Raw genomic sequence first — 27,971 nt, forward strand, 5'->3', positions numbered from 1 at the left:
CCAAATTAATACATAAATTCAATGTACTCCCAAATGAATTTCCAATGAAATTTTTAAAATGGAACTTGTCAATCTTATTCCAAAGTTCAACTGGAAAGGCAAATTCAAGAGACTTGATGAGAATATTTTGAAAAAATTGCAAGCGGACATACCTTGCCATATGTCAAAATGCACAATAAGGCTACAGTCATGAAAACAGTGTGCTACTGATGTAGAAGTGTTTTAAAAAGTTTGGCGGAATACATTAGAGTCTAGAAATAGACACATATAAAGGAAGGTAGAGTATACTAATGGTAGCATTTCTTTTCTTTTTTTTTAATGTTTATTTTTTCAGAGAGAGAGAGAGAAAGAGAAAGAATGAGCAGGGGAGGGGCAGAGACAGAGAGTGACAACACTGACAACAGCAGAATCCGACGCAGGGCTTGAACTCAACCAACTGTGAGATTATGACCTGAACCTAAATTGTAAGTTTAACCGACTGAACCACCCAGGCGTCCGTAAAGGTAGCATTTCAAGTCAGTAAGGAAATGTGGAAGTGCTCGATAAATTGTATTGGAACAGATCGTGTTGGGGAAAAACCAGAAGTCAGATCTTTACTTCACATAACTTACAAAACATTGTAGGTAGATTATAATTATACAAGTGTACAATTAAAATAATAAAAGTAGTAGAAGAAAATGTAAAAGCGAACTTTTATAATCTTGGGACAGGTATTCCTAAAAGTGACACAAGACATAAAGAACACAGCCCTTTCCCCTCTTGGCCTCCTTACCCACTCAGGGCCCAATACCCTCCTTGGGCAAGGTCCTTTACCTGCCACCATGGGGGCTTACTATAGCTATGCCCCCTGAAGCTCCTTTGAAATGTTTCTGAGCTTGGAGCCCAAGTCCTGGTTCTAATAGTGACAAAATGGTATGCATTTAACTACAACTTTCTGTCAACCGTGGGCTTCCTTATCTCCCTATGCATTTCATAGAATCCCTGATTATCAAAGGCAGAAGGCAATGACGCGTCCTCATTTGACAGCTGAAGGAAGGAAGGCCCCGGTGAATAAAGAGACTTGCCTTGGAACACATCCCCAGTTGCTGGCAGTTCTGGCTAAATACAGTGCTCCCAGTTTCTAAGGCAAATCTGCTCTCTCCACATTATAACTTCCTGTGGCCTAATCTATAAGTGGGTAATCTCAGGTCAGGTAAGGAGGCTGACTACAGAGAAAATCTAGACCCAGCAAAGTCATTTTCCAAACCACATACGAAACAGTAGGGATTTAACTATAGCCAAGATACAGATTAAACTTGTATTGTTTCAACAGAGTCTCTACTCAGACCTTTACACTGTCATTTTAATAAAGCACCTAAGAGACAGGATGTGGTCAAACAGAATATAGATAGGTCATTTGTCTTTATTGTTCTTCTCTGAGCTTCCTACTAGCATTTCACTGAGTGTGTATGTTAGAGGGTAGGGATTAGGAATGGTATTTGGGGGTTGGTAATATGTCATGAAATCATAAAGTTGAGCTTTTTTATATTTTCCTAATGAGAGGAAAGTTATTGTAACTATAAACTAAATTTTACTGCTTCAATCATAGTAACCATGAAATAGTCCTCAAACACCTTTCAAGATAGTTGAAAATTACTATTCCAGATGATTTATGTTTATACTTTTTAAAGCACAATTTTAAGGAAAAAATATAAATAAATAAATCTGAAGGAAAAAAGTACACAGGTTAGATAAACCAGAGGCCCCATGGGTTATGAGTAAATCTGAACTGGTGCCATATTTCTGAAAAGGACTAAAGTAAAGGAACCCAGGAGACACAGTAAAAACTAAGACACGACCAATTGCACTACTGACAAGGTTGTGAAAAAACTCCTTGATCCAGCTGGATAGATTTAGCAGCTCAGAAAGAATTAAAGGAGGGAGGGAGGGAGAAAGAGGGAGAGAGGGAGAGGGAGGGGGAGAGAGAGAGAGAGAGACAGAGACAGAGAACAAACACCAAGACAAAAAATGCAGTCAAGACAAGGATAAAAGAAAATGCAAAACAATGGCTCTCCACCTCAGTTGCAAACTAGAGAAGGCTACGTGGGTTCTCAAGTAGCCACAATATTGCAACCATCTTGCTTGGAGTTAGGCTGAGACATCACACCAAAGGCACGTGGCACCAAGCAGCTTCTGGCCAGGGATTTTACATTTAGAAATGTAAGACCCAGTAACATTTAAGGAATTCTCCCTCCTGCCAGATAGCCATCCTCTTGCCCCGAAGCCATGTGACAAATGATCCTGAATACCACGTTGCCTTTTATGCATCTGTTGTCTAAATCAGTGTAGAAACTGGAAGGAGAGACTCTGAATTCTGGCCCTTAGCAAAAGGGTACATTTTAGTGTCATAATGACAGTTTTGGCAGAATGGGGCATTCTTACTTGAAATGTCTCTGCCATACTGAGAGCTTTGTCCACCATAACCTGAGTCTGGCTCAGTCAAAGGGACTACCAGTTCTAAATTTTAAATACATGAGCAACTATGTAAAAATTTAAAGAGCAAACTGTTTCTTGGACATCCCATTTCATGAATGTCTCTGATCACCTTTCAGCACTTGCAAAGTTTTCGTTTTCATTTGTGCTGTTTTCCAGTTTAATGTTATATCACCCAAATATTCCTTTCAAAGTCACCGTTTAAAGTTTTTTGTTGTCTTTATCGCTTGATCAAAGGTAAAACGGTTTTTGCGTACTCTGTGTGTGTGTGTGCGTGTGTGTGTGTGTGTGTGTAATGGCATCACAAAGGGAACACATTCTTTCTGTCAGAGATATCCATCTTGGTCACTGTATCAAAGAGACTCCAAAGCACTGAAGTAAGTGGGCAAGAGGCTGTTTTTAACCCTATCTGTAGTTCAGGGATTGTGGGAGACACAACACGCACTTGAGAGCATCCTCACATGCCATCACCAAGGGGCTGCCCGAATCTGTGACACAGCGAAGTCTAAACTTCAGTTTTACCTCTTCTAGGTACATCTGGATGGGTCTGACCTGAAGAAATGCTAAAGGTGAATCAGACTCTGCAGTACCTCAGCGCGTCTTGCACCAGTGTCTTACTTGCCTGAGAAAAACAGTTCATGGCTCCTCCTCTGACGGGAAGGACCTAACATCATTGGAAGTGGATGACTGATGTTGTTGCTCAAACCTGACACTAATCTATCTTCCCCAAACCACGTTCCATTGGGTTGTTGTTATCACCCGAGCTTTTTTCTGACCACTGCCAGGTAAGGAAGGACTCAACGCCTCCAGTGTGCACCAAAGGGACAGGGAAGATATCACTGGTCACTTTCAAAAGCCGCTTTGTCTTCCTAACTACATTCAATTCAGTTATTACCACTATGACCATACATATGTGCAGAGAGAGATGCACACTAGCGGTATTAGCTTTTAGCCATTTTCTGCAAATCATTCATATTTCCCTTAGTAAGCAAAGGAGGATCCCTAGGTAATGATGTCTATTACAACCTGTAGTCTAAAAACGTGTGTAAAGACCTTTTTACTGCAGCCGTTACAATAGAGAAAAGAATTAAAAAAAATTTTTTTTTCAACGTTTATTTATTTTTGGGACAGAGAGAGACAGAGCATGAACGGGGGAGGGGCAGAGAGAGAGGGAGACACAGAATCGGAAACAGGCTCCAGGCTCTGAGCCATCAGCCCAGAGCCCGACGCGGGGCTCGAACTCACGGACCGCGAGATCGTGACCTGGCTGAAGTCAGACGCTTAACCGACTGCGCCACCCAGGCACCCCATAAGTATTTACTTTTATTTAAAAGTAAAAGTAAAAGTAAAAGATCTCATGGTTCATGAGTTCAAGCCCTGCGTCAGGCTCTGTGCTGACAGCTCAGAGCCTGGAGCCTGCTTCAGATTCTGTGTCTCCCTGTCTCTGCCCCTCCCCCACTCGTGTTCTGTCTCTCTCTGTCTCTCAAGGGTGAATAAACGTTTAAATAAATAAATAAATAAATAAACAAATAAAAGTAAATGTCAATTAAGCAGCTGAAATTGCCCAAAGCAATCAGACTAATTGTACCAAGGGTCTGGATCATATCTCCAAGCAATCAAGCAACTCATTTCCAAAAAAACTAACAATTTCAATGCTTAGTATAGAGCCTATAGCAATTTCCAAATCTGCAAATTCAAGAATTGAACTAGAGGATCCTTCCAAGTTCGCTGTTGGATTTATAAAAATCGTTGACTATTTCTTCAGTACAATGAATATGAGAGAAATTGGGTAACAAAGTTGTGAAAGAAGAAAGGGAGAAAAGAGGCATTATGCATTAAACATGCTGTCTTGCGTGTAAACTGAAAACGAAGAGAAAATTCAAATTTTGTAAAAGAACTATCTCATTTGTGAGGGAACAAAGTTGTTACTTTTTTGCTTCCCCCAAACTCATAATTATAAATGATATAATTTCTAACAGAAAACAAGAGCAGAAGCTTCCAAAATTTAAAAGTACCAAAATTTTGGCCTGGAAGAAAACACATATTTATTCTGAGTAAAAATTCTGTTACATCAACAAGACACATTTTGACATAGAAAAATACCTGTTTAATTTTAGAAACAAAGTAGGGAGGCAGAAGGGAAAAACTAACTACAGCTAACCAAAAAAGAAAGAAAGAAAAGAAACCACTTCCATATTCATTAAATAGAATGTCTTGTTATTTTCACAGGCAGTAAAAACTTTTTGACATCCCATTTAGTCTCAGACTGGAGAGGTGTCAATGGATCTTATTTGACCTCTTCAGTGTGTAAAGAGTTTACAAACCTAACCAAATTTAGAATTAGTGGGAGTTACACACTTATGTTCCTTATACATAAGAGAAGAAAAAAAGGCCCTTTTATGCCAGCTTGGAGTTGGGCTTGAATTTTTATGACTTATTTAGAAGCCCTAGGGAATGAAAAAAGTCTCTGAATGGAAATACTGACACAGGCTTAAATATAGTGACATGGACAAGCACGTCTATGAAACAGCACCAGGATGTGACTGACCACTCCAGCACGTCTGAAATGCAGGCAACATCATACAATCAATTACAATGGACTCAGTTCCTATAGAAATGTAATGGCAAGTTAGAGAATCAAAATTTCAGGTTGGTAAACTTGTTTTTAACAGGAAAATATGCAAAATGTACGGGATGTTTACTCTGATATGCGGAGGAAAGAGAAAATGTAAAATTTCTGCATAGACTCTCTCCAATTGTATTACAGGATTAAAAACAGTCACTCTTAAAAAAAAAAAAAAAGTCCAAGCTGTCATGTCAATCCTGAGAGCAAATGTGGCTCAAGAGTTTAAATCAGTGGATCTGAATCTGTGCTTTCTTTCTCAGATCTTACATGGTTTTGTGCTAGACAGAGACAGACAACAAATATTTGTTTTTGTTTGTCTATTTGCTATATTTTTAATTCTTTGGTGGTTTTTTAAAAACTAGCTAAACTTTTCCATTTATCATCCTTTCATTTTCCTGAAAGTCACTTTTTTTTACTTGAAAATTGGTTTAGTTTCATTTTATAGTTTCTCAGTTATTATTTTGAATCCCTTCAACACCTCAGAGTTTCCAGCTACATTTTTTTTTTTTACTATTTTCCTCTGGTTTTAAATTTTTCACATTTGTCTTTTTTTTTTGAAAGCCATTCAAACGTATTCAAGATCATTTTCTTTCTTTTGTCATGTTCACAGATACAGATCAACATATATATGTGCACATTAAAATGTCTTTCATGGTTTAAGAAGCAAAAAAGACCACATCATTAAAACACTAACTCGTTTAAGTAACGGTTATGGGCAAATATGTGAAAGACGCTGTACTAAGTGCTAAGGGGACTATAAAATGAATAAAACGCCACTTTAGGGCCTCAAAGAGCTTTTAATACACATAAGGCAGTGAGTATCAGCACAAAAGAAGAGACAATGTCGCTACATTTCAGAAAAACAGTGTTTCTAACATTCACACAAATGTGATATCACTGTTGCTATCATTCTTAGGTAACACATGGAAGAAACACAATGTAAAAGGGTAGAAAACATTGGGATCAAAAACAGTCCTTAAAAATTTTCTAAACTAACCTGCCATATACTTTCAATTTGTTTGTAAGCCATGTTGTTTTCTGGGGCTGTAGGTCTCAGTATTTACACTTAGGTTTTTCCAGCCTCTCACATGATACCAAGTAACAAAGCAAATGAAAAGCTACCCCTTAAGGAGCCAGCAAACTGCTCATGCCAATATTTGTTCTCTTTTTCTATTATTGTTTGCCATTAATCTCTCAGTTTCGAACAGGAGATGGAACACTTATGCAATTTCATTTCAATTTTGCAAGTGAATCTATAATGAACATTTAATTTAAAAAATCAAGCTACTTTAAAAAATTCCATATGAATGTTTTGCCATCATCACTGACATATACTTAAAAATCTATGGTGTTCTGAATATCATGCTTAAGTTTTGATATTTCTATAGTAACCCTATGCGTACCCAAAAATCACTTCTGTAGATCTCACTTAAACCATCACTGCTTTGGAGTGAGTAATTAGGAAGAATTCTTTTCAACAGGCTATCAGAAAGACATCATTCTTTATTCAAAGCTGTTAGGGGCAAGTTTGGAACTGTGGTTAACCCAACATTACTGATTTAAAAGGATGGAATATCATATAAAAAGCAATAGGAGGAGGTAGTTTAGAGGAGAGAGGATATTGAAGCACACTTCACATGCTGTGTTTAATATTATAAGCTTAGGAGAGCAGAAAATTCTGTATTTTTAAAACCAGTACTTAAATTTCTATCTGGAAATTTCACTTATGTGGAATACCTCATTCCCAGATGGTGTCAGATAGGTGAGGTATTATTGTAGTAAGGATACAAGACAAGAAATTGGATAACCTTTCAAGTATCCTTTAAATGTCACTAACTGGGATGGTGATAGAGGGTTTTTTATTCTCTGCTGGAGTACATCAGCAGTCATTTGCATGCCAGGAAAGAACGTCTGGAATAATCCAAAAGGGCAAAGCTTAGTTCTTTCACCAAAAACAAGGACGTGACAGGCACAAAAAGGGAAATGAAACAGGATAAAAGCATCCAAAGCAGACTTACTGTTCAACAAAATCCCACAGAGAAACTAGCATGTACACAGAGACACATACCATCTTAACAATCGGTTCCTGACAAAGCCTTCTCTTGACTACTACGATGCTTTCTTTAAGCTACTCACAGACACAAAACCCAAAATTGATGAAACATATAAATTAGGAGTGAGTATTCACTGTTCAAAAAGATCTGCCAAGACAGCTCTTTAAATCTTTCTTCTGCTTCTTTTAACGAGGGTTTCTTGGATGAGCAGCCTAGCACAAAACACAGGGCTTCAGTGAGCCTAGAACAGGGCCTGTGTAGAGTGGCTCTTAATGAACATTTTTGTGTGTGGAATGAATGCATGAAAGAGTACCTCTCGTAAGGGTGGACTGTATCTCAGAAATGTACCTGTGAAGTCGGCTGTTTAGAACGGAAGAGAGCACAACTCCAAAGAAGCCATGCTATACATAAATTAAGGTTAAATCCAGGCTAATCCAATGGTGTTCTGAACTCATTAGCATACCTGGGTTATACTACTGATAATGCCAGCTTCAATTCTGAAGTACATGCATATGCAGGAAGAGAGAGAGAAAAAGGAACATTTCTCCTCTTGGTGCGCATCATTAGCTGAGAAAAAAAAAAAATGTTTGGAAATGGCATTTAGCCTCTGGCATCCATTCACACTTTCTACCTCCTACTTCTTTCCTTAGTGACCAAAATCCCTGGTTCTTTTTGCTCCAACTTTTTGCAGGCCATCCAAAGGGACTCTATCTTCCAGAGAATTCCATGCACCAAATAAGTGACTTCTTTTTTCTCTCAATCAAAAATCTCCATTTCTTCAGGGATATTCACCTCAGTCAAGTGGAAGGGAAGCTAATCTGGTTAATTCACACTAACATAGAAAAGAGTTCTATGTTCCTATGTATGTTTTTGCTGCACCAGATGTGTCTAATTAAGAGGGATTTTAGACAGTTTAACAAGATGAAGTTTAAGCATTCAGCCTGTGGGAGCTGGTTAAATTTATGAATTATATACTTGCAGAGCAGTGGGGCTCAGAGAATAACCATTCGAATGTACTAGCCATTTATAAGCTGTGAGCTGCAAAAAGAAAGAACATAACAGGGACTTGTCCTCAAGCCGAGCAAAAGAAGTACGGGGAAGTCCACACATTTTATTTCAAGACTTGCCTGATTTTCCCCTCGTCAGTACACTTCTTAGAAACCTCCCTGCTCTCCTTCAGCAAAGAAGGAAATTTAATAGGCTTTTAAGGGTAAATCAGACTCGAACGCAAGTCAGGAAAGGCTCCAATGAGAACTTACTCTGTAGGTGGGACAGATGGCAGATGGCTCCTGCACGGATGGTCGCATCTGGAGAATATCAGTACTGATTCAATAGGAGTGGAGGTGGATATTAAAGACACCTCAGAGGGCAGACCCATCGAAGGCTTAGAGGCCTTGAGGTCAGTTTGTAATGGGAATTCACTCCATCAAATACCTGAAAATTGTCATCCATTAACCTAACATGATGATAAGTATTATAATTTAATGCAGACAACTTAATTCAACAGACAACACTGAGTAACTAAATCTTCTTGAGTAGTATTTTTTTTTAGAAGCAATAGCCTTAATAATTCTAATCAATTCTAACGGTATAATTTCTGCTCTCAGAAATGTGTTTTTTTTTAGCCAATATGTGTTGAAAGTCTATTACACCCCATGAAAATAAAAATCTTTCTTTTTCTACACGACGAGGAGACTTAAGATTACAGAGAAATATTTAATGTCTATATAAAATCAACAGAAACATGTTTGTATCTACGTTGATGTTGTCAGTCAGGTGGAGAGAAAGCTAATCTGATTAATTCACACTAACTTAGAAAAGAGTTCTATTCACCTACATGTTTCAATTAGGATTACTTTATAATCTAGTGGGCTTAACTCTCCTAGAATTTTACAAGAACAAGTGAAATAAAACTCAGCGATGCATTATCCTTCCACATACCAACTCTTTCATTTGGCCTTTGGGTTCCATATCATTAATGAAATGCATCATAAGATAGCAAAAATGTGTGGAAAAATGAATAAAATTTTTTAGCATAGATAAACTAAGAAATTGTGTTTAAAGGTGATCTATTCTTGAAAAACAATTTGAAAGTTGAAATCTTTGCACTACTGTAAAACTGGGGTGGGGGAGGGGAGTGGTGTTTAATAGCAGATTTAGAGGGTTTCTGTTTAGGTGAAGAAAGAAAGATATAACCAGAAGGAATTGAAGGAATTCAGAATAAGCCTGTATGCCAGCGAAAACCATAGTAGTTGCTCAGAAAGTATTTATTGAAATCCCCTGTTCTATTTATGCATGAGTGGCATCAGCCAGATACAATTGCAGCAACGTTGTCATTCGCTTCCCCCAGAAGACAGCCATTTATTGTTTCGGGCTGAGATTTAGCAGACCAGTCTTAGACCACCAGTCCTTCTCAATTCTCTATCCACAAAACCAAAAAATGTATTCTGTTCTTTTAAAAGTTTATACACAGGCATGGAAAACCAGAAGTTTACGTGTCTAGGCTGCTTTCTCATTGCTTGCAAAACTAAAAAATAGGTTTTTATTTAAAAATAGAACTTGGCAAATGAATAGGCCATTGAAGACTTTAATAAAAATAAACGGCCAAGATATTTCACTTTGAGAAGCATCAACTATCCAGGCATGCTAATCACTCTTTGGTTTTCTAATTTATTTTCTTTGAAAAGAGCATGCATTTTCTTTTTTTAAGTAATTGTTTTAATATTTATTTTTGAGACAGAGAGAGAGAGAGAGAGAGAGAGAGAAAGAACAAGAAGCAGGGGAGGGGCAGAGAGATTGAGAGACAGAATCTAAAGCAGGCTCCAGGCTCCGAGCTATCAGCCCACAGCCCTATGAGGGGCTCTAACTCACAAACCGTGAGATCATGACCTGAGCCGAAGTTGGACCCTTCCGCATTTTCTTAAGACGCATCTCACTGGGTAAATTTCAAATTTGTTTTTACTGGGCAACATAAAGAAATGTGTAAGAAATTTACAAAAGTAACAGACCTTCAATTATTCCATCTAATCAAAATTAATTTTCATTGTTCCAAAAAATCTTCCTTGTTTTTGTCCATACATATTTGTAATGTCACAATTGCATTCAATGTTTCCACAATTTTAAATTGTTTTTCACTTAACCTTATGTTATCAATATTCCTCATGTTGCTTTATAGTCAGTATCAGTATCATAAATAAAAAGGTTGATTTTTATGCTATTTTAATCTGGCTTTGGATTAGGATAACATTTACATTTTTAAAAACCGACATACTTCCCATATTTTTACATGCTTGAGAAAAATGCAGAAAGCATGAGAATTAATTACTTCTTCAAAGTTTGGGGAAAAATCCACTGAATATCAAATCATGTGCTTTGGAAATGGAGTTTTACTAAAAACCTTGATTTTTCCTGCATCAGTGGTCATTTACAACTTTTCTCATTATAATTTTATAATTTAATTTGTGTGGATAATACCAATTCATCTACACATTTGCATATGGTATACTGTCAAACAACTGTGCATAATACACCATAATTTAAAAATATTTTTAATAACTATATATTGATTGCTATAGCTCTTTTTTCACTACCAATTTTATTCCGTACCAATTTTTGCTTTTTTCTTTTAGTATTTCTTTCAGAGTGAAGTCTTAATTTATCTAGTTTTCAGCTTTCCATTCTAACTTTTTTTGTTTTATTTTTATTCTTTTCATTTATCTGTACTTGAATGACTTGATTTCCTATCCTTTCTTATCTCTTCAAATAAAATTCAACAAAGCTTTAAATCATCTCCAAGTTCTGTCCGCTCTGCTCACACTAGATATACGTAGTTTTAAATTTTTAAAATTATTAGCAAAATAGTCTTTTATTGCATCTTTTACTTCTTCCTAGACCCAATCATTATTTACAAGACTCATTTTATATCTCAGAGCATTTAGAGTTGTTTTCACTGTTGGCGCCGGAACAGCAAACAAACAATGTGGCTAATTTAAGTCTTTAAAATGTGTTGAGGGGGCGCCTGGGTGGCTCAATCAGTTAAATGTTCGACTTTGGCTCAGGTCATGATCTCATGATTCATGGGTTCAAGCCTCACATCAGGCTCTGTGCTGACAGCTCAGGGCCTGGAACCTGCTTCAGATTCTGTATCTCCCTCTCTCTCTGCCCCTCCCCCGCTCATGCTTTCCTTCTCCCTCAAAAAATAAAAAAAACATTAAAAAATTTTTAAGTAAAAAGAAAAACGTGTTGAGATGTCCTCTGAATCCTCACAGATAACACATCTTACTTGAAAAGAAGACCTCTGGTTAAATAATCTGAAAGGTATATTAAATAGACCAAATTTAAATTCCTTTATAAAGCCCTACTATTCACATATCAAGGTCTTTACAAGGGTCACCTGCAGCAAAGTTTGTGCAGTATTTAGCAGAGGGCCTAGCATGTCATAACTACTCAATAAATGATTGGAGGTAGTAGATATAATAATAACAGTCATCAGGGTCTGGTAGTAGTTATGTTTTCCTACCTCTTATTCAGGCTCAGCTGTATTACTGATCTGGAGAAGAGTAACTAGCTATGCGTTTCTGGTCTGGGTTTTCTTATTAATGATCTAAGATGGCTGGACTAGATGCTTCCTGAGGTTATTTCCAGCTCTAACATTTCTAAGTCTCATTTGAAGGCATTTCCAGGACCTGGACTCTTATCTATACCAGATGTAGGTCACACATATCCTTTGGTCTGAAGCAAGTTGCTCAAACACTCTTTATGAGCAAAACTCTCTGGAAACTGAAGTCAAGACAGAAATTTTTACCAAACTCACTACTCCACCAGAAAGATCTGGACAGGCAGAAATCAATCATTTTTGGAATAAAAGTAAAAATTTCAAAGCTATGTATCAGCTCTACTTGTGCTTTCCAGGAATAAAAGTAAAATTTCCAAAGCAATTTAAGCCAAACCTACACTTTTCCTTCACAAGAGTCTTGGCACCCATGCTAATTTGTGTTCATTTTCCATCACTATTAGCAATCATCTTAAGAGAAAAGATGAAATACAAAGTATTTGCATGGCTGGTTATAATTCAGGGCATTCCTCCTCCAAGAATGTGTACCATTGAGATTAAAAATTACTGTGAAGAATGAAAATTCTCATATTCATCATTAAGAGTGAAAATCCCCAGTAGACCATAATCCACTAAGAAGCACATCTGGTAATTAGACACAAAACAAAGCTTTCAAATTAAATTATGGGCTATATGTGAATAATCTTGTGCAAAAGCAATAAAAATTATGCCTTTATACCTGATGAAATAAACCCCTTGCTGCAGTTTTAGTGTTGTTTTAAACAAGGTGTCATGAAAAGCACGGACTTACCTGTACGATAGACAAAGTTGCCTTCGGTTTCCGATGATGAAGGAGACACCAATTCTTCCTCAAATTCGTTGGAGCTAAAAGATCCCGAATGGTTTCTTTGCCTTGTCTTTCCCATCATGGCAGCGTTTGTGGCCATGACGTGTCTCAAAGAGTCGTTAAGGTAACGATTCAATAAGCTGCTCTTGTATTTTGGGGGTGATACGTAGTCCTCACTGGCCCGTGACTCTGGCCTCACTCCAGCTTTTATGACTGAGCTCTCACTTTTAATCACAGGATGGTGAACTGGGTTATTATAGCCCCCTTCATTTATGTGGTTTCTTGGAGGATTTTCTCCGTCTAAGGGAGAAAAATATCACTAGGTAATACTTACATATACTTTTCTCCCAGCCACCCAACTGTTACAGTTAATCACTGAATATATACATAAAGAAAGAACATTTATTTAAAGTGTATAAAATTGTCATTGATATTCAAGATTAATTTTTAGGCACAGGAAGCAGGAATCTATGTAATCTCTCCCTATGGTATTTTAATTTTAATGAATTTCAGAGAAAATGTTATTCTGATACACAATAAATCTATAAACAAGAGGAAGCAGCCATAATTCTGTTGGTCATTTATAGTATTGTAAAAGTGAAGTTACTTCATGCAATAAAAAAGAACCATTATGGCACCATAATGTTTTGTGGAGTCAACCTTAAAAAGAGCAATTGGGGTGAACTTCCTGGTAATGGAGGCAAAGCAAAATAAAAATATTAACAAACCTTCGGAACACGAATCATCGCTGCTTACACTAAGCCGCTCAGCATTTCCTTGAACGTATTTGTTGTACAACTTTATTCTTAAAGCCCAGCTTAAATCTGGCTGTCGAACAGTATTCTTAAGCCGACGTCTTGCATTAGCAAACCAATTTGACACCTAAAAAAGTTTTATTTTTCAATTAACAAAACATAAAATACGACCCATTACATAATTACTTTCCCACAAAGGACCAAAGCCTTTCTCAGTATATCTGATCATTAAGTATTCTCTGAATGTAATAGGATTAGACATTCATTCCATTCATTCATTCAACAAACATGCTGAGCACTTACTATAGAGACTGAGTGCATACTGTATTCTGGGAATAAACAAACAACAACAACAACAAAAACCAAAAAACAGGCCTTGCAATCAAATGTTCAGTATAGTAAGAGGGCTAGGAAAGTGTACAAATAACTTGAAAAATTTTTTTTGATGTTTATTTATTTTTGAGAAAGAGAGAGAGACAGAGCATGAGCAGGGGAGGGGCAGAGAGAGTGGGAGACACAGAATCGGAAGCAGGTTCCAGGCTCTGAGTTGTCAACACAGAGCCCAATGCATGGCTCGAACTCATGAGCTGTGAGATCATGTCCTGAACTGAAGTCAGCCGCTCAACCAACTAAGCCACCCAGGTGCCCCTAAATAACTTTAATATAGGAAAGAATGTGATGAATGGCTTAAAAGGCATTGAAATATAATGATACAGGAATCCAAAGGAAGGAGGAGTTACTTTCATATATGACTCAAGACATCATGAGGAATTAAGTGAAGAGTTGAAGGAATGTATCATGTATAATGGATAGGGAAGTGTGTTCCCAATAAAGAGGACCTGGGAACAAATATAAGTCAAATTCCAGAGATATTGTGGTGGGCAAGGAAGACAGAAAAGTTAAAGATGACCTTGAGTCATCCCTGTGTAATCAAGAGAAGGACAGTGCCATTTTGAGAAAGAAAGTAGAACTGTTTAAGGATGAAATGATGTGCTTGGTTTGGGGAATGATTAGTTTGAGGTACTAGAAAAGCATACTGGTGAGATGGGCAGAAAGAAAACAAAAATGATATCTGAGACTTAAGGGAGAGGAAGATCAGACACGGGTCAAATGCACAGAAGTGACAGCAGGCAGTTTTGAGTAGGCAGAAAGGTGGTTGAAGACCAAACCCTGGACACCTCTAGAGATCCAAGGGCAGGAATATAAAAGAGGAGCTAGGAAAACAATCAAATAGAGCAATCAGACAAGTAGAGGAAGAAAAAATGCCAACTAACACCCAGCTTTAAGTTGAAAGTCAAGTGCTTCTAAAGCAAATAGGTGAAGACAAAGAAACAAACACTGTAAAACAAAGGAAAGGTATTTCCATGTTTGTAAAAGATGCTGTTGGATTTCCAGAGGTTAAGATGGTACTTGAGATTTCCTTCAAAATATCAGGCTATCATCAGGGAAAAGATATATAAGTAAATAACCAGAAAGGCCAATACTGGCTTTTAAAAGAATGAAATGTGGAAAGAGAATTACATCTTTCTGCCAATTTATTCTAGAACATGAGTCCACATTTCTATAATAGTTTGTGTGGCAATGCTTGCATTGGAAGTTTCTTTTTTATTTTTTTAGATTTATAATATAAATATACAGTTCTACACATTGCCGAAGACCTAATTATTGAATGAGCCTATAGTGAATCCTCCTTTTTTAAAAAACAAAACCACGACTTTTTCCTCTTTATCTCCAGGGGTTTTTAAAGCATAGTAGCTTTCCCCAATTTACACACACATACACATACATGCACACATGTATACAAAACATATCATATATAATATATACATTCAATATTAATTACTTTCTTTGTGTTTTAAGTAACAACTGTCCTCTTAAATTTATGTGCATTGATGTGATAACTCACGTGGCTTTTCAGAAGTCTTAGTCTTTATCAACCCCTCTTTCCTATTAAGTTGTGCTATTATAGCTATGATTTCATCTGGCTTCAAATTCTCAGTCTTCTCCAACCTCTATAGACAGACAACTTCTGGGACTATTCATTCAACAAATATATACTGAGTAGCTCTTGTGCTCTAGCCATGGTGGTCAGTGATAGGAATGTTTACTGTTAAGATAAATTTCGTCCCCTGCACACATGGAAGGATTAGCAGAGAACTACATATTAACTGTGATATATGGGTGAACATTCACTATGGAAGCACGAAATGCCTAGTGCACATCATGGCCGATGTATTCACCCATGTCCTTATTAGTAATAACTGGGAATTTTAGAACATTATTTTCCTGAACTTCCATATCTTCCATTCTATGAACTTGAATGAATCTTCACCACCACCATCAAATTCAAGTGTTGATGTGCCATTATGATTTAAATGCTTACCTCTTCAAATCCTCATTAGTGTCCTGTTATCCTATAACTGTGGTGTAAATGGAAAGAGACCTAGTTTCCTGTTTTGAATTTGCCAAATACATGTGTGGATTTGGGAAGTCACTCAACTTTTCTGAACTTCAAACTCTTCATGTATAAAATGCATTAGATGGTTCCTAACATCCTGGCCAACCCTGAAAACTAAGATCTGTGAATATAGTCTACACTCTCCTACAGAAGTGTTAATTCATTCCGTTTACAGTCGGTACCAACCTATCTTCTGCTCTTGACCACCACCCTTTCAGGCAATCAGACATGTGTGTTTATGTCCTTCTCTGCCCCCTTGACATGCAGAAGACAAACCACAACTTCTCCTATGCCTATGTAACTTATATTTATCAGAATTCAGCACCAAAACTTTATTACTTTCTTTACTAAACATCATATAATTCAAACTAACTTTAAATCTTAACTAACCTTAAATCTTAGTACAACCATCACATAGTACAGTATAAAATACAATTCTTATGCAAGTCTTCATATTTTTATTAAAATGCAATGGCCTTCTAATTTCAAAAACATTAATACACTATAATTCTAACATACAAAAATGGGGACCTTTATTTTTTATTTTAATTTTTAAAAAATGTTTATTTATTTTTGAGAGAGAGAGAAAGATAGAGTGTGTGTGAGTGGGGGAGGGGCAGAGAGAGAGAGAGAGAGAGAGAGAGAGAGAGACACAGAATCTGAAGCAGGCTCTAGGCTCTGAGCTGTCAGCACAGAGCCTGATGCAGGGCTCGAACTCATGAACTGTGAGATCATGACCCTAGCAGAAGTCGGAAGATCAAATGACTGCACCACCCAGGTGCCCCAAAATGGGGACCTTTAAATGTCATGGTGGGATTACATTTTCATATACAGGGATCATATCCTTTTTTTGTGCTCTATATACTCAGCTCTTACCATAATATATTAATTACATATGAGAAGATTTCCCAGAAAGGTTTGCTGATACCTAACATGGGCTGTCTCTGACCTGATTTCATAACTTTGACTGGCAAAAAAAAATGCTAATATATTTACTCTGCCAGTATTTTATTGCCAGAAATTTACAGTATAATTAAGGATGGGATATAGTCCAAGGTGCTTAATATCTGCTTGCATTAAGTCATGCAAACAGCAAACAAACAGTTGGTTAAGAAATTTGCATAAATGCTGTTTTGCAATTTTTTTTCCTGATGAATTAATGTAAATTCCATCTGTTTCACAGAAGGTAAAAATACCAGTTCAGATTTTCTACCTTTAACTTACTATGGATTCCTTGCAAATCTCATTAACTTCTATTTTACATGAAATAGGCCTCCGTGGTAACATGGATAGGTTCTGCAACAGCATTTTGATATCAAACTCAGAGCTTTAAAAACACTGTATTTTATAGTGAAAGCTTGGAGAACCAAATATCTAGAAGTTGGAAGGGGAAACTAAGTAGTTTTCATCCCTACTCTAACAGAGGTGTTTACATTGATCGTATTGACAGAGCAATCATTGTAGTAAGCCCAAAGGGATAAGATGGCATCTGTCCACCTTTGAATATATAGAATTAACAAACTTATTCTGAGTTACTCAACGGAAACATTGAAAACCTCATTTCCACACCATGTAGTGTAACACTTGGAATAATGTAGAAAGAGCAATCTGAGATTCTGTTGAATATTTAACAGTTGCCATAATCCTTGCAGTTGATAACTACATATATATCTCAACAGAAGCACTCAGCTAGCAAAAAAGGCGCTATGTCAACAGAAGGGGCAAAATCTTAGAAAGTAGCAATTTTAACCAATGGCACATGGACATTATCATAGGAATGTGAAACTTCTATAAAAAGGGGAAGCATTAACATTCAGTCATTAAATGGAATCTCAAACTAACTCCACATGCATTGCACTCTGTATTGTGATCATGAAAGAAGGCATTCCAAGAAGACATTTCACTCTTATAAACAAGTAAGTAAATAAATAAATATGTGTATGTATATATACATACATATATATGTATATATACATACACATATTTAAAAATATATACACATGAACAATGGGAAAATTTGAAATCAAATATAGCCCCCATCTGCCCTTCTCTGAAAAACTTCTTCCAAGGCAATTATTCTGTAGTAAGCTCTATATCCTATGATAATACAAAACACCAACTGTATACCATTTTGTGTTATTCCACAATAAAGCTGTTTACATTTAGGCACTACAGAGTATATTTTTTATAATGTTGAAACAGTGGGCATCCATGGAAATTAAGCACAATGGAATATTTTGGCTGATTAAAGTACACACACACACACACACACACACGTCATTACCTGTCAATTTTATGAAAATGTTTATATCTCGTTAGGAAGATGCCAGATTAACAATAAATAGCTCTTTCTGCTTCGTTTTTCAGGGCTATATAAAATGTAGCCATGGATTAATGTCCTTAGAACTTGTATCTGTCAGAAAAAGTACCTTTTGTGGTCCTGAAGATATTTCTTCCACTAAAGTTTCAGTTTCTTGCTTCTAGGTCTAGTGGAGACTGCTGACCAGGTTTTATGCCCTTCCTTATCAATTTAAGAGCAACAAAACAAGGCAAAACTACATTTCATGAGAAGTTTAACAATTTGACACACAGCCAAAAGGAAAATGTTAAGTGTAAAAGACATTCTTGAAATAGGATACTCTTGTAATTAAGGAATAAAAGTTAGGTTAGCCACTTATTAACATCAGTCATGAGAAACAGATAGGAGGTACTGCAATAAACGACGAAAAGGAGTTTGGAACCAGAAATAAGGGGAACACTCCATATTTGTCCACCGACACGAAAATACAACATATTTCCAGATATACTGAAAATAATAAAATGAGTTTTATTCTTGCTAGTCTATAAGCCATCATATAGCATTAAAGATAATGTGTGTTCAATGGAATGTATTTTAAAACTAGAATATCTTGGTCAGATTTCAAGACATTAACCAAGTTTCAGAATGGTGTTTTGGAAAACCACATGGTGATTATAATGGTATTCCCCAATTAGACCTCTTCACTCTACAAACATGTACGAACAGTTTATGGAAAGTACAGTGCTGGGGTGATATGGGGGTATTGAAAGACATGAAAAAGACATGATTGCTCTACTCAAGAAGCCTGACTCCACAGGAGAAATTTATTCACTGGGGTCTAATTTGCAGGGATCAAAAGCTTTATTCAGCTCACAGGTTTATATTTTTTCCTCCAGAAGTGTAAAGTATTTACATAATTTATTTGGTTTCCCATAGAGTCAGAATTTGCTTGGATGCTTAATGTATGTTTGACTTTCACAAACTGTCCCACATATATCAACATAAGTACAGTTGACTCTTGAACAACACAAGTTTGAACTGCATGGGACCACTTATACAGTTTTTTCAACAAAATACAATACTGTAAATGTATTTTCTCTTCCTTACAATTTTCTTAATAACATTTTCATTTCTCTAGCTTACTTTATTGTAAGAATACACTACAGAATATGTATAACATACAAAATATGTGTTGATCGACTATTCATGTTATTGGTAAGGCTTACAGTCAACAGTAGGCTACTAGTAGTTAAGTTTTTGGGGAGTCAAAAATATGTGGATTTTTTACTTGTGGGGAGGGTTGGCACCCTAACACTTGTGTTGTTCAAGGGTCAGGTGTAGATAGATATATATGTGTGTGTACATATATATACATGTATACATATATATTTACATATATATATGTATATTCTTACATAGATATCCTATTATGCCTAATTGAAAATAACTAGACCCAAATTGGATTACTACATTTAACATCCCTTGGCTATTCTATACATTTTGATTTTTTCCATTTATCACTACACAGTTCCAGAAACCAACTTCATTTCCTATAAAAATTTGGAAATCGTTAGGCAGGGATGACTTATTATTATAAACAATTATCTTTGCCCCATTTAAAAATTAAATAATTTAGTGCACTTTTATTTTCTGAGATTTAGTGTAAGAGAAAGAAAATGTAATGACAAGTTTTCACTACATGAATGAAAACTTCACGTTAATTAGAAGACTGTAACAGGGTTACCAAGATCTTTAATACAAAAAGAATGATTATTTGTGTTCAAACTATCATTAGAGGTAGAAAATAATTTGATTCTGTATTAAAATTACAACTGTGTGGACTGCATCTCAACAAAGCCACTGTACACAAAAATTTAAACGTCTCTGCTAATGACAATATTAGTTTTCATAATTAAAAAATGTTCTAGTGTGGGGGCAGCTGGGTGGCTCAGTCGGTTAAGCCTCGGACTCTTGATTTTGGCTCAGATCATGGTCTTCCCTTTCATGGGTTCGAGACCTACGTCGGGCTCTTACCTCACTGTGAGGAGCCTATTTGGGATTCTCTCTCTCTCAAAATAAATAAATAAACTTAAAAATTAAAAAAAAATGTCCTGGGGTTCTGGGTGGCTCAGTCAGTTAAGTGTCTGACCTTGATTTCAGCTCAGGTCTTGAGCTGAACTCACAACTCCTGGTCGTGAGATCAAGCCCTGAGATAGGCTCCATGCTAAGCATGGAGCCTGCTTAAGATTCTCGCTCTCTCTCTCTCTCTCTCTCTCTCTCTCTGTCTCTCTCTCTCTCCCCTCTATGCCTTACCCACTCATGCTCTCCCTTCTCTTTCTCTCTCAAAAAAAAAATGCTCTAGCTATGTCATATATATTTTTTTTGCTTTCTGTATGAAAGAATGCAAGCATTAAATATGGAACTGTATGATAAACCAAATTAATCTAATGCTTTATTGCTGACATCATTGTGAAACATTCAAATAGCTCTATAAACTGGTGTATTTTCAAAATAAATAGCATACCTGTTTAAACTGAAATTTGAACATATGCATTTATTTTCACAAGTCAAGTTTTTCTGACTGGAATCACTGAAAATTCATAGTTTTACGTTAAACAGATATTAAGCCAAGAACACTAAATAAATTTTCCCCTCCAGTGCTGCAGCAAATCACTATTAATACTATTGCCTGTTAACATGAAGCAAAACAGATGTTTTCCCCTACAATTGTATTCTGAATATAAGCAGACAAATGCATATTATAGTTTTAATAAGCTTGAATACAAGTCAACTTTCATGCTTTGTCAAACTTTCCAGCAATTCCTAAAATGACAATTTTAAATACTCTGGAAAGCAAGTTTTATTTTATCTAGTAGTTAAATATTGTCTTTATTTGGGGTCTCCCTCACTATAAATTTAATGAAATAACCAAAACTTCACAGATGCAGTCATGTAGTACTACTATAATATATGAAACTTCTTAGCTCATTTAGCTCCTCCTATTTCTGAATAAATTTGCTCTGTTTGCATGCATAAAAGTTCATGCCACCAAATTTATTAAAGAAGACTGTGGTGTGTTGGAAAAAGCATTTGATCTGGAATTACATTATTTTCAGGCCCACCTCTACCCCTTACTAACACTTAACTTCCACAGTGCCTTGGTCACATCATCTGTAAAATGCTGATAACTGCTCTTCCTCGCCATGTTTCTGTGAATATCAAATAAGACTCTGTAGGGAAAAATTTAGTCAAATGTTGTTGGTTGGAGTGTTGTTGGTTGGAGAAGAAACAAACTTGTATCCTTTCTCTACTCTTGACAAAGTAAACCAACTACTTGAAATTGGTCTCTTCCTAACCACAGTGGGAAGATTCCAGAAGCAAAATTTGTGGCTTCTATCTAACACTTGGGATATCTCATATTAAAAAAAAAAAAAAAAAAAAAAAAAAATTCAAAGCCCACTTCTTGCCCTTCCACTCCATCTCCTAGGTCTGTCAGTAAAGGCAATTTTTAAAGTTATCCTGTACTTGACCTTTCATATGGGGCCCTAATGTGGAATGCCTTTCTGCATGGCTCTCAAAGCATCATCCAGGGCCAGCAGCTTCGGCATCATCCAGAGAAGTTGTTAGAAATGCAAATCATCCACCCCACCCCAGACCTACTACTGAATCAAAAACTCTGGTGTGGGGCCCAGCAATGTGAGTTTGAGCAAGTCCCCCGAGGGATTCCAACGCACACTCAGGTTTGAAAATCACTGCAGATAGTCCCATCTGTAGCCATCTAGGTGCCGCACACCGGTCCAGATTCCCAGGCACCTTCTCATAACTCGCAGCTGACTTTTCACCGCCCTCCCTAACAAAACACCGAGCAGTCCCGCCTGAACGGGGCATGCGCACTGAATTGGTAGCTAAGCTTGAGAGGAAACCCAGAAACTTCCTACAACACAACTCTGCCCCCGTGCCAAGCCCTCAGCATCCTCGGAGGCAGGAGGCTGAGCACCTGGACGGGCCACCAGGGGCCTGATCCCTGCGCGGCGGGAGGCGCGCCACGTGCAGATCCGCGCAAAGTCGACGCGCGCCCGCGCCTCGGCCGCGGTTACCTGCACTAGCGTCATCTGCGAGCCCAGCGCCAGGAGGATCTTCTCGGTCTTGGTGGGGTACGGGTTGTCACGGTGCTTGTAAAGCCACTGCTTGAGGGGCCGCGCCATGTCCTGCAGAGCCTGCCGCTTGTGCCTCACCTTCCCGCCATTCTGCCTGGCCCTGGACACCGGGAGAGGAAGCCCGGGTGAGCCGCGCCGCCCGGCTGCAGCGCTCCCCACCCCCGGGGTCCCCCGCGTCTGGACACCTTCGCGCCCGCGGCCACGCGCCCACCGGGAACGGCTGCCGACCCCGCGTCTCGCACCCCGGGGCATCCGGCTGGGAGGTAGGTGCCCGCCAGGCGCCTCCAGGCTGAGGCGAGGCTGGGGCGGGAGCCACAGGGCTTCTGGGCGCGAAAATCCTTCCCTGGCCACCTCTCTTTGAAATGGCCTGGCCGTCGCAGGGGGTCAGGTGGCAGTGAGGGATACTAAGTTTATCTTGCAAGAGGGGATATCTTGAAGCCAGCACCCAGGGGTTAGAGGTTTAGGTGACGAAGGCTAAGTCATCTGACTGGCGACCCCTCGCCCCCCTGCACCGCGCCCTTGAGAGGCTGTGGCCTTGCGGGTTGGGTCAGGCTGCTGCCAGCTCTCGAACGTTCTTTTGCGGAACTCACGCCTGGCTTCCAGGCGCTCAGGCCTTCCAGTCGCCCGTGGTCAGGTTGCCCACTGGACGTCGGGAATAAAGCAAGGAATGACGGCCGTCCCCTCCCCCCGCCCCGCTTCTCTTCTCGCTCTCTACTTCCTTTGGTCTTCTGGAAACAGGGGGAACTTTCCAAGCAAGTTGTTTGTAGAGAATAGAGGCTGAACCTAAAAAACACTCTAGGGGCCTTTTCCCGACTTAAGGTAGGGTTAAAAAGCATGGAGCACTCCGTCTCATTGGGTAAAGTTAAGGAAAAAGAAAAGAAAAAAAAAAAAAGAAAGAAAACCCTGAGGAAAATCACATTCAAAGGAGGAAGAGGCCTGAGTAGCCCGGAGCCGGGTGCCGGGCGCTGCGCTCCCCCGCGGCTCCGGGAGGTGTCGCCGCGCGGCCGCTCGCGCGGCCGGCTACTCAGGGAGGCTCGCGCGCCTGCGCCTTAGCCTCCAGGACTTTCGCCTCTTTAAACACTTTGAAATGCAACTCCATCCGAAAGGACTGGTAGTAACATTTTGACGAAACCTAATCTCTATTTTACTAACCAACAACGCCGCAGAACAAGCAGCTGATGCAATCTCTCAGGTGGAGACGCCCAGGACGGCTCCCCCTCCCCCCCGCGGGGCGCCCCGGTAGCAGCCGCGACGCCTCCGCAGCAGGCGCTGCGGGCCCACCCGCGAGCTCTAGGCTCCCCGGCAGCCCCTCACCCGGCTAAACCGAAACTCGGTCCGGCAGGCCCGCGGCCTCCCCCTCCGGGCTCGCAGCGGGCCCCGCCGAGCCGCGCGCGCGTCCCGGGCGTCCTGCGGAGAGCCGACCTTGCCAACACCTTGGCCGAGGCACCTCGAGCTTCGAGGCCGTGGCGTGGCCCTGTCGTGACATGAGAGGGGAAGCCCACGGGGCTGGCCTGACCTGGGAAGCCCCGATTGCTTGCCCCTGCCCTGTTCCTGGGCGTCCCGCTCAGTCCTTTCTGCCTCGCTCTCATCCGCTCTTCTGCACCCGCGGTCCACAGAGGGGCAGGGAGCCCCCTACCCTGAGGTCCAGGTATGGGAGGACTGAGGCACCGTTTCCAACAAGCCTTTTGAGCTATCTTGATGAACCGATTCCCCTATATTTTGAGAAACTAATGCCTTAAAAGGACAATCCGCGAGACCAGGGGCGGAGACCTGCCCTCCCGGGAGCTCCGGGCCCCTGACCCCCGGGCTGCGGCTGCGGCTGCGGCTGCCACTCCCACCCCTCCAGGCTGCAGGCGGGCAGGGGTCCCGGCAGGGTGCGCATACCCAGTCCTGCGGTGTCTGAGGCCGAGGTTGTCCTTGAGGGGCGGGCCGTCCGGAATGCCCACCTCGGGGCGGGCGTGGGGACTGTCTAGGACGCCACCATAGGGCCGGCTGCCCCTTTCCCGTTCGGGAGCACCGCGGTCCTCAAAAAGCACGGCGCCGCTGAGCTTGTTGAAGACGATGGTGTTCATGGTGCCGGCAGGCAGAGGCGCGCCGCGCGGCCGCTGCGCCTTGAGGCCTGGCCGCCGGGAGCTCCGCAGGGCTCGGGTTCTAGGAGAAGATGCATCACGTTACTCGCTCAGTGCTCACCTCCCTACGCGTCCCGAGCCCCGGACTCCGCGGAGGTTCTGGCCTGGGGAGCCGAGAGGAGGAGCGGCGGCGCCACACCTGGACAAGGGAACCCTTGCCTCTCCCCACCTGGCTACACCGCTCCTCCCTTCGCACCAATCCCCCGCACGCTCCTGGTCTCTACCCTCTTCCTAGTCCCGGCGATCGTTCCAAGGAACCTCAACCAGGGATAATTTACCCGCGTAGGCAAAGGGAAGTAATTCCTAAAGGAGTTCTTTTCTCGGTTTTAATCTGGAAGAAGTGCACTCGGGTTAGCGGAGCGGAATAGGCGCGGCGGAGTGGGGGGGGGGGGGGTGGCGTTCTTCAGCCACAACGGAAGTCTAAAGCATCTCGGAGCTCTCGGGTTGGAAGGAGGGGTTGGAAGGAAGGGAAATTTTTGGGTAATATGAACAACTGCATCTGCAAGCCCCGGTTAATGAGTCCCAGGCCACACCGGGATTCCGGGGATTTTCATGTTTTCTAGATCCTGGATGGTTTGGCTGAAACCCCGAAATTCTTATTCCGGCTGAGGTCCCTGGGGGGTGGAGGTAAGGGCAGGGAAAGTGAGCTGACTTCTAAGCTACAAAGTTAAGTGGCACCAGGGACAAATGTACCACATAGTCTCCCTCCCCCAAGTCTTCCTACCACCCCCCTGCCCGCTACAGGACGCGCAAGGTCCCGGCTGGTCAAAGGCGCCGGAGTCCCGGGGCTCCCAGAACCCGCTGTCAGTGCTGTCCTCTTACGCAGCGTGGGTGTGAGCCTCGAACTCGAAGCCCTGACTCACCCGCCCCTTTCTGGGGTCTCGGGGAACCATTTCAGAGGTTGCATAGATGTTAGGAGCGGAAGGAGGCGTCGCGGTCCGCGCACCACCAAGCCTGCGGCTGCCGTCATTGAAAAAGCTTTCAGCTCACCTCCCAGGTCGCGGCGGCCGGGAGCCTCCTGCCGAAGAGCGCAGGCCTCAGGTTCAAGTCTGCGCCGCCGCTTAGCAGTGGCGTTATCGCCCCCATCACCCCGCCCTCGCGCTTCGGGGTAGCTCCTGTTTCTTCCCAGTAGCCTGGGCACAACTGCCAGAGCCCCCTCACCCCGCCCCGCCGCAGCGGGGGCTGCTACCCCTAACACACACACATATCATCAGCCATGCCGAGCTCGCACACTTGCCAACGCCCCCTGCCCCGCCCTCCAGCCATCACAGGAGCGGCCACGCGCGACATTTAGGGCCGTGACCACAGAGGCTAAGCGACGGCTACCGTCAGTGTTCGTGGAGAGGTGAAGTCAGACTTCTGCTGGCTGCCCCGTGTACCACAAGGCTGAGTCCTCCCACGCAGACAGGTACGTGTCTGGAGTGTGCACGCAGCCTCGGCGAAAAGTGTCAAAGCAAATTTCCGTGCTCGCAGCCTCTGTTCTAAGGTCAGGACTAGCCATTTTTTTTTTTTTTTTAAATCGGTGCGCTTAGTGCTTTGCGTTCACGCTGCGCTATTTGTAAAACACGCCCTTTTCCAGTCCCACAGTGTTTCCCCACCACAGTCCTGTCCTCCTATATTCAACGGCTAGTTTTTCCTAGCGACTCCGCTGCGAGGTTTGCCCTACCGGACCCTTCCGCGCTGTCCCAAGCCCACATAGACATCGCAACCACAGACACCCGGCGCGGTCCGGGTCTGCAGGCAGCAAGCGAGGTGGCCGGGGGCTGCGAAGGTCCGAGAACTGGGTCCTGACTCGAGGGGTTGCGGGGTGGGGGAGGGCATGTGAAGCGCGGTACCTGGACCTCACCCGGCGCCCCACCACGGTCCTCAGCACCTCTTCTCCGCTCCAGTGCTCCCCACTTACCCTCACCCTGACTCACTCCAAACTGTTGCTTGGGGAGCTCCTTCCCCGCGGAACTACCCCGCCCAACGCCCGCGAGCAATTTTAAAGCCAAGGAGGGGCAATCAGGTGGGCGACCAGGCGCCTCGCGGACCCTCTGGCCAGCCTTGGCCACCACCCGGGCGCGTGCCCACTGGACCTCGGAGGGAAGTGGGGGAAGGGCGGGGACAGCGGAGGCTCCCGGGGCAGAGGGAAGGAGTAGCTCCGGGGCCAGAGCGAGCCTCCCGTCCCGAGGCCCTGAGCTGGGACGCCGGGACCCGCGGGCTGTACCTGTGGCGGTGGGGCCGGCGGCCGGCGGCAGGGCGGCTGGCTCTCCCGCGTCGAGGCTAGGCGCACTCCCATCCCCGCCTCATGTTCTCCGCGCGGGCTCCAGCGCGCTCACCGCCGCCACCGCCGTCGTCTCGGCTTTATTTACTCAGACGGGCGCGCGCGGCCCGGGAACAGGAATACCGAGGCCTTCTCATGTTTCTTGACTGCCGGGCCCAGCCGGCGAACATCCTGCAGGCGCGGTATCCACGTTCCCGGGCCGGCGAGAGGAAGCCTCAGCACCCTCCCGGCAGCGGGCACTGCAGTTAACCCTCGCAGAGGAGCCGCCGCTGCAGGCGCCGCCGGGGAGTCCCCGGCCCGCCGCGTCTTCCCCAGTGGGGCCCCGCTCTCAGATCCGCCGGCCCCGCAGGCGCTGAGCAAAAGGGGCTATTTCCTTCGCACTTAGGGGAGAAATCGGAGAAGCCGCAAGTAGCGCCGGGCTTGGGCTCTAGAAGCCGAGACGCTGCGGTGCAAATCCCGCGTGTTAGCTGGCCCGAGAGCTGGAAATTTAGCCACGCGTGGCTAGGCGGGAGAGAGCTTTACGACGCGCCCTTAATTTTCTTCGCGATTAGCTGGAGTAGTACAGTTAGAGCACGGGTTTGTGTCTACAACGCGTGAGCGTATTGCAGAAGGTGCTTGGCGCCCCGGGAGCTTCTTTTCTGCTGTCACTGGGCTTCTGAGGTCCGCGCTGTTTCAAAGCCAGACACACATTCACCGTCCGAGGCCAGGGCTGGAGAGGCTGCGCTCGCCACGGGACGTAGGGGTGGAGGGAGGCAAGGCCGGAGCGAGCGAGCCCAGGTGCCCAACCCACTGTGACCCAGGTATGGAAGAGAAGGCGAGCCCAGGGCCAGGCATCTGCATGGAGGAAGGGGGATGGCACTTGGGAAAATCCCGAGCTGGGACACAGTGCAAGGGGAGAGAATGCCTCTCAGATTCCTTTATTGGTGATGGTTCCCTTCCCACCATCACCCCAAATAGGAGAGTAACAAAAGCTGTGGTTTAGGTGCAACTGGAAGCTTGGAGCTTCTGGCAGCCTTGAAGATCCGCAAGGCGCCGAGCACGAAGCGGTCCGCCTTCTCGCCGCCGGCCTTGAGGCAGCAGCGACACCTTCATCTTTTTATAAGAGCGAAAGTAGATTTTTCCAAACCTGAAAGTTATGGCATCATTTGTTCTTTTCTCCTTCAAGGTGGCTGGCCAGCTCTGGGGCAGTGGCCCACCTAAGCATCTTCCATTTATGTGGCCTGGAAGTGGTTAAAATATATGTTAAAGCTATTATTGCTAAGACTAATCACACCTTCGAATTTTCCTCTATGTTATCTCCCAAACTATGCGACGGCAAACGGGCGGTGGCACAATCTAAAGCATAGAAGGATGAAC

At 42.2% G+C, this 27,971-nt stretch overlaps 1 protein-coding gene across 5 annotated transcripts in view; it reads right to left on the reverse strand.

Moving 5' to 3' along the window:
• Window positions 1-27,070, reverse strand: part of MKX (mohawk homeobox) — a 68,403-nt gene extending 41,333 nt beyond the window's left edge. The window contains exons 1-5 of one of the 5 annotated variants that reach the window (XM_045463334.1): window positions 26,559-27,070; window positions 24,105-24,371; window positions 22,161-22,320; window positions 13,280-13,433; window positions 12,516-12,851 (exon numbers count right to left, since the gene is read on the reverse strand). In XM_045463334.1, coding sequence (XP_045319290.1) covers window positions 12,516-12,851; window positions 13,280-13,433; window positions 22,161-22,320; window positions 24,105-24,292 — 838 coding nt within the window. In that variant the 5' untranslated portion in view covers window positions 24,293-24,371; window positions 26,559-27,070. Of the gene's footprint in view, window positions 1-12,515; window positions 12,852-13,279; window positions 13,434-22,160; window positions 22,321-24,104; window positions 24,372-24,627; window positions 24,720-25,212; window positions 25,615-26,558 lie in introns of those variants that run through there. The other 4 variants (XM_045463335.1, XM_045463332.1, XM_045463333.1 and 1 more) reach the window with 4 other exon arrangements.
• Between the last annotated feature and the right edge of the window lie 901 nt (window positions 27,071-27,971).

Source organism: Leopardus geoffroyi, chromosome B4 (genome assembly GCF_018350155.1).
Source record: "Leopardus geoffroyi isolate Oge1 chromosome B4, O.geoffroyi_Oge1_pat1.0, whole genome shotgun sequence".
Taxonomy (NCBI): domain Eukaryota; kingdom Metazoa; phylum Chordata; class Mammalia; order Carnivora; family Felidae; genus Leopardus; species Leopardus geoffroyi.